General features: G+C 42.4%; 1 protein-coding gene across 2 annotated transcripts in view; it reads left to right on the top strand.

Annotated features, from left to right (window-relative positions):
• The first annotated feature begins 211 nt into the window (after nucleotides 1–211).
• Nucleotides 212–7596, top strand: part of erich1 (glutamate rich 1) — a 28359-nt gene continuing 20974 nt past the window's right edge. Inside the window, exons 1-2 of one of the 2 annotated variants that reach the window (XM_084310188.1) lie at nucleotides 212–455; nucleotides 6550–6687. In XM_084310188.1, the coding sequence (XP_084166314.1) occupies nucleotides 437–455; nucleotides 6550–6687 (157 nt within the window). In that variant the 5' untranslated portion in view covers nucleotides 212–436. The remainder of the gene's footprint in view (nucleotides 456–6549; nucleotides 6688–7596) is intronic. The other variant, XM_084310189.1, reaches the window with a different exon arrangement.

Here is a 7596-nt window from a genome sequence, read left to right as displayed (position 1 = left end):
AACACACGCTTACACTTACTTAAAACAGCGCACATCCGAGCTGCTTCTATAGAAAGTAGGTTCGTGGGCGGCTGCCAGTGCCACAGGCTTACCCAGTGAGAGGATTCACCGGCGCTGCAGCTGGACCCTATTGACAGTCCTAGAGTGTCTCTGGTACAGCGTTAACAACTTAACAACGAGTGGGTGCTGCTGTCTGAAGTATGCTGCTAGCAATATGGCACATAGATAATTCGGGTATTTTGCACTAGTCGTATTGTGTTGTTGCCGTCGCTTTGGAAGCAGTCACGCCCGCTAACGTAGAATGCTGGTTTAGTTAGCTTAGCGTGTTAGCATCCCAGCTAACTCTCTCTCTCTCCACCGGCGTGTTTCTCACCACGCACGCTGTCGTGTGTTTGTGTGAGTCGCTCCACGCTAAAAGTGTGTCGACAATCTCGACATGGCACACAGGAAAGAAGGTAAGCATATTGTATTCCTCTATGCAGCGTCACTGATTTAGTAACTTTAGACAAAGCGTGCTGCTTCCTGCAACTGCTTCTAATCTCAACTAAATCTCGCCAGGCATTTATTATTCTAGTCTTGTGCGCAGAGTGTAAACAAACGCACGTGGTCACGTTAGTCAACACTGTGCCCCTTGATCCAAAGTCAAGACCTGTTGTGCATTTTAAAATATGCACATCATCACACACATGTAATTTTGAACGGCGTTGAAAGGTTCTTACTGTAAACACTTTCATGTGAAGGATCCCAAAATATATAAACGTACTTAGTTAAACCATGAATGAATGAAAACTTTATTTAACAGATTGCAGAATGGGTACAATACAGTACGGCTCAATACACACAGACGTTTGTCTTGTTTTCATCAGGGTCCCCCATTTTCAATTCATATAGACATGTATGACATAAACGGTATTCAAATATACAGTACTGTTACCCCTAGATCCTGACAGAGTATATACATATGAATATGATGGGGAGGGGACTGTACTTTAGGAGGTGGTGGGGGTTTTGGGCATTTACGGTGGCCAGTTTCGAATTGCAGCCTCCCGTAGGTGCTCTTTAAGAGCGGTTTTGAATGTGGGTAGTGATTCACATTCCTTTACAGCTTTGGGTAGGGTGTTCCACATTGATGTGGCATACTTGCGAAACGTGTTTAGTCCCTTGTTTGAGCCGAATCTGGGTTTAACATGATTTGTGGCGCTCCCTCTGGTGTTGTGATCGTGGTATTCACTGACCTTTGGGAAGTATTTTGACATGTACATGGGTACCTTGGTCGCGTAGTGTATCTTGTAGACCAGGCCCATTGCAAGTTGCTGTACTCTGTCGTCTACTCTAAGCCATCCTAGGTTGTCAAAGTGGGCAGGGGTGAGGTGGGTTCTGGGGGTAAGGTCAAGCAGTAGTCTGACCAGTTTGTTTTGTGATGTTTGTAATCTTGTTTTTAAGCGCCTTTGAGGTGCTTTGGTACCATGAGGTGCAAGCATAGTCGTAGTACCCTTGAATGAGTGCTCCTGCCAGAGTCTTCAGGGTAATAGTGGGGTAATAATGGGAAGTGCAGAGAACATTTGATCAGCGACTCAGTGCATGTGTGTGTGTGTGTGTGTGTGTGTGTGTGTGTGTTAAATCTGCATGACAAATTAAGACTTCTAAATTAGACTGGCAATAACTTAAGTCATCCACATTGAATTTTGATCGCCACGCCTCCTTGAAAACAATTTATTTGGGGGGGGGGGGGGGAAACAACTCTGGGAATACACAGGGATTAGACGGCGTGTGTTCATAAACTACAACTTCAAGACAAAACACAGGGTTATAAATCACACCAAAGACTGATTGATTGATTGATTTTAATCAACTATAGAATAGACTTATCAAGGTCTAGAATGCCGTTTTGTTTTAGGTCACTTTCATATTCATATTTCAGATCCATACGTGTAATATTAAATGTCCAGCTAAGGAAATGGGGAAATAACATGCAGCTGACTGTGGAAATACCATCATAGGGGAAGACTGGAGAGACAGCCTGAAAACGAACTAAACATCGTGTTTCCACTCAATGGCAGTCCACTAAGGTAGACCACTAAGGTACCCATGTACATGTCAAAATACTTCCCAAAGGTCAGTGAATACCACGACCACAACACCAGAGGGAGCTCCACAAATCATGTTAAACCCAGATTCGGCTCAAACAAGGGACTAAACACGTTTCGCAATTGTGCCACATCAATGTGGAATTCCCCACAGCTGTAAAGGAATGTGAATCACCACTTTCAAAACCACTCTCAAAGAGCACCTACGGGAGACTGCAATTCGAAACTGGCCCCTGTAAATGTCCAAACCCAACCCCCTCCAATGTACAGTTTCTTCCCCCCCAACTCTCTTTTTAGACTCTTTTTGTACTCATACACAGTACTGCATATTTGTAGATCTGGTATGTCATAAATGTCTAGATGTAACAGTACTGTCTACCTGTATGTCATGTATGTCATATATGTTATGATTAATTGAAAATGGGGGACCCTGATGTAAACAAGACAAAGGTCTTTCTCTGGTCTGCATCCAGGGAACAAACTTAACTTTTTGACTTACCAGCCATTTGGCTGGTAGATTTGAAAAACTACCAGCCGGGCAGATTTTTTACCAGCCAAAAATCCAATTAGTATTTATATTGTAACGTTTGGCCACTTTAAATCATTGAACAGAGAGAGAGAGAGGTAGATAGATAGATAGAGAGAGAATGCAGGCCTGAAAACCAGCCTGTTCTAAAAAGCCTTTGACTGTTAGCTTTTTATTTTAATTTGATTGCGCTTTTGTTTTTAAATTGTCTGTTTATACTATGTTTTTAATTAACTATGTTCTATTTTTATCTTATTTTTATTATGTATTTTATTTTATTTGTTTTACTAATAACTATTTTTGTTTCTATTTTTTTAACTGTTTTAACCATGTAGTGTAGCACTTTGGGATCCCAGTGAACAAAAAGTGCATTACAAATCCAATCTATTATTATTATTATTATTATGTGTGGCTGCCGCCCTGGCGGACATCTGTGCTCTACTGAGTGCACCTTTCTAGTCTAGAGAGAGAGCGCTGATTCTCCGTAGCTGAGCAAGGTTGCATTTTGTCAACACAAGTTGGAACCCTGGAGGAAGCGATATAAGGAAACGAATTGCCAATAAATGTGAAGTTATCTTTGAACCTGTTGCAGGGAATATGCCTCCACATATTTGGTCAAATCAAATGCGAAATAGTAAAATATCAGAGCACAATCAAAAACGCGATTGCAGGGTTTTCTTGTAGGCTAAAGAACGAGTGATGTAAGACCTTATGTGCGTCTCATGTTACAAACTTGACCTCGTGAGCAGAGCGCATCTCATTTACATTTAAAGGTTCATTGTTTGTAAACATTAGAACGGACACGTGACACACACACACACACACACACACAGTTTCAACTCACCACCGCCGCATCATATTGACACCGAGCACAGACGACCCATTACCTGCCAGCCGAGGTAGATGCATGCAGTGAATTTTGTTAGCCGCCAGGTGGCGGGCAGACCTTAAATTCTAATCGCCAAACAATAAATCTACAAGCCAATGGCGCTGGGCGTCGAACTATTTTGTACCCTGTCTGCATCCCCTTAACAATTGTGTGTATTGAGCTGTACTGTATTGTACCCATTCTGCAATCTGTTAATAAAATGTTCAATCAATCAAGTCAGTGTTGGAAAGTAATTACTTGACTTAACTTGATGCACTATTACAAAACAAACTTTTCAAACATTGTGCGCGTTCTGACGACAGTTTTTTTTACAGGCCAAATACAATGGGGGTCAATAGGAAAGGTGTACCGGGACATCCATCTGAGGAGTTGTTGTAAATTAATTATTGTTGATATTAAACTATTGTGTATTTTACTTGTTGAAAACCCATTGACACTATAACTTGTAGGGGTTCCTAGACACCACTTTGGGGACCTCTGGGCCCTATCCCCCCCCCCCGGTACCGGGTTCAACTAAGTCCATCAGAAGTCCCATTAGCCAGATTCAATTAACCCGATGTTTGAAACCAGGCTTTCCCTGTTCCTCGAACGCTGATTCACTCTCGTTAATTCGAACCAGACTTGATACTCAGGATAATTGCGCTCGACCGCCTCACCTGAAAAGACAATAAAAAATTTAATAAGGGAGTTGCATTGTTCATTTCCACACACATGTGCATTCAGTTAAGTTGGAAATATGACTGTAATACAAACAGTTCAGTTTGTCAGGTACATGCGACACAGATTACATCTGTCTGCTTGAGAAAATACCATGTTCTGCAATACAAATTATTGAAGTGAGATGAAGTTTGAACAGACTGAACTTTATTTTATTAGATAAAACATGTTGACAAAGTTTTACTTTGCAGTTGAAAAAAGGCAATAAATTAAATTTGATCCAAAATAATAATAATATCGCAATATTAATATCGCAATACTCAGCGTATTGCGATATATTTAGTATTGCGATACTATCGTGATGCAAGTATCGCGATCGTATCGTGAGGTCTCTGGCCATTCCCACCCCTACTCATTACCCCAATCAATCAGATTATATTTCTTTAAATGTGCCTGCTGGCAGTGGGCTTAATGGAATGAATAATCGAATGAGATCTTGCTAGCGAAAATAATTAGTTCAACTCTTTGAGAATAAGTAGATAAAAACAAGCCCAAAGAGTATCTAATTGATATGAATTAATAGATACTTATGAGGATATCTGTACTGTATGCGCTTAGGTATCATGTACTATATAAATACATGGTTCCCAAGTTTTCAAGGCGCGACCCCCGAAATAACGTGTCAGAGAGGCTTGGAGGCTATACAGTTTCACTATTAATCAGGTTTCAATCTGTTTCGGACATCATCCATACATGCATTGAATTGATTAACCTTTGGTTTATACTAGTGACACCAGTCATGTTCCTCTTGTTCATCATCAGATAACAGTGCTTGAACAGATAAATGCATTTTCTCAAATTCATTCATCAAAACGTCAAAGGCTTGATTTGATTTGATTTTATTAGGGATCCCCATTAGCTGGTGCGATAGCAACCAGCTAGTCTTCCTGGGGTCCACTCCACACACAAAAAAACACAAAAACAATCACCATTGCAAAAAAACAAAATTATTAAAAGTCAGCACACACAATGCATAATGAACCTACTGTAACAATTAATATAGCTAAAATTACATTAGTGTAAAACAAAAACAAAAAACCACTTTACAGTGTTAAAAACAATTTAAAAACAATTTAAGATTCTTTTTAAAAGTGAATCTACTGTAAATGCAGCAGAGGTTCCGAGGCAGGCCATTCCACAGAGTTAATGCTCTAAAAATAAAAGATCTCCCCAGAGCGCTGGTTCTTGGACCTGGCAATTCAAGCTGCCCACTACTGGAACCTCTAGTGTAATGCTCGTGCACAGTATTACTAAAAACAATCTGATTATGTATAAAAACAGGAGTGCTGCCCTGTTCTGGACCACCTGGAGCTTCCTGAGGTCACCACTGGCAGCAGATGACCACATCGCAGAGCAATAGTCAAGATGACATAAAACTAAACTTTGCCCTATCTGACATAAAAGGGGACGGGCAACAAAAGAAGCACATTTCCTGGAAATACCAATTGCTCTTCCCATTTTTAAAACAATATAATTAATATGCTGAGACCAAGACAGAGTGCAATCCAGCATCACTCCAAGGAGTTTAGTACTTTCAACTTGCTTGCAATTGCTCATTCACTTTTCTCAAGTCACGTCCACGTCATCAAATCCGCCAAATCTCCTCAGACATTTTAACCCCAGTTACAATATATCACAATAACGTGTGAGTGACAGTGATACAATTCAACAATCCACAGATTCAGATTCGTCATAATTCACATCCACAATCCACGCATAAAGACACTTCAATTTATGCTTGAATGAAACACAATCCGGGCGCTCCGTTAAGCAAATACATCCACAGCGGAGAATATGAAACGAATCAGAGCCAAACGCCCGTTTCATTCATTAAAAATATCCTGCAGGATTCACATTTACAATGCTCCGTTATTAAAATAACCACATAGCGTCGCGACTCGCGAGCGCCGTATCCGTATAACTATGACGTGCATTATTTAGGACAAAGTAAATCCATAGGCTGAATATGATTTTTATTATCAGCATTTTAGGTCTATTATTTTACATTTCAAAAGCCCCCTCTAGAAAAACGAAGCACAAAAACATAATTCAGAATGGTATAATGGGATCTAGACTGTGAGGAAGGGAGCTGGCATTTCTTTTTGCGAGGGCGTGGCCAGTTTATCCAGCTAACTGAACTAAACCCTGTGCTGGACCAGGTTCAAACTTTCTGATCTGTTGCCATAGTGAAGACAATCGCGCTTCGGGGAACTGAAAGGTCTAGCTTATACAGTCAAGTTATCCTGAAAATTATCCGGCTAACTCAGTTAGCCAGGTACGAGGAACAGGGCCCTGGACTAATATCATGTTTGTGTTGTCATTTCATCTAGTCTTTCAATCGAAGGTACTTCAGAAGCTTTACCCCACAGCTCCCAAGCGAGAGAAAGAGCCCAGCCCACCACATATTGTTGAGACCCTGGCAAATAAACCTGCCGTTAAAAGGAAAGCCTTCCAGGACACGGTCGTCGGTAAGTAGAGCCAGTTATTTCACAAGTTTGAGCTATCAACTAACGTCAGACAGGAGGATGATCGGTTTATGGAATGATGTTATGAAGGCTGATTTGGCATGTGTACGGCAGGGTGGCATCAGCCCAAGATCTTCGAGATCCAATCGGGCCTGAGGCCGCCACGGCCCGTGTTGACTGGTGCACTCTGAGGGTAGTGCCAGCCTGAGGCTAATACCACCCTGAGGGTAGTGCCAGCCTGAGGCCCATGTAGTGCTGTCACACCCGAAAGGGTGTTGTTAACCCATGGCCGGTGAGTAGAGCAGTGCTGAAGGCGTGCGCTGAGGAGCTGGCGGACCCATTCCAATACCTCTTCAACCTCTCACTGAGACTGAAGAAGGTTCCCCGGCTGTGGAAAACATCTGTGGTGGAGAGCTTCACAGAGTGGAGCAATGAAAACCACCTACAGCTCAACATCAGCAAGACGAAGGAGATGGTGGTAGACCATCGGCAGAGCGGGAGGAAGCCCCCAACTCCCATCATCATCATCCAGGGGGTGGAGGTGGAAAGGGTGGAGAACTACAAATTCCTGGGTGTTCTCATGAACAACAAACCGGACTAGGCAGACAACACCGAGGCCCTCTACAGGAAGGGACAGAGCAGACTGTTCTTCCTGAGAGGGCTCAGGTCTTTTAATGTCTGCAGCAAACTGCTGCAGATGTTCTACCAGTCTGTGGTTGCTGGTGCCCTCTTCTTCGCTGTGGTATGCTGGGGGGGCAACACCAACACAGACAAAATAAACAAACTGGTAAAAAAAAGCAAGCTCTGTGGTGGGAGCGGACCTGGACAGTCTGGAGGTGGTGGCAGAGGGGAGGACGAGGAGGAAGCTGTATGCTATCCTTGAGAACCCCCGTCACCCCCTCCATGATGATC

This window comes from Notolepis coatsorum, assembly GCF_963971535.1.
Source record: "Notolepis coatsorum genome assembly, chromosome: 3".
NCBI classification, from domain to species: Eukaryota; Metazoa; Chordata; class Actinopteri; order Aulopiformes; family Paralepididae; genus Notolepis; species Notolepis coatsorum.
Note: the sequence above shows the minus strand (reverse complement) of the source record. Positions and strands in the feature narration are given on the sequence as shown.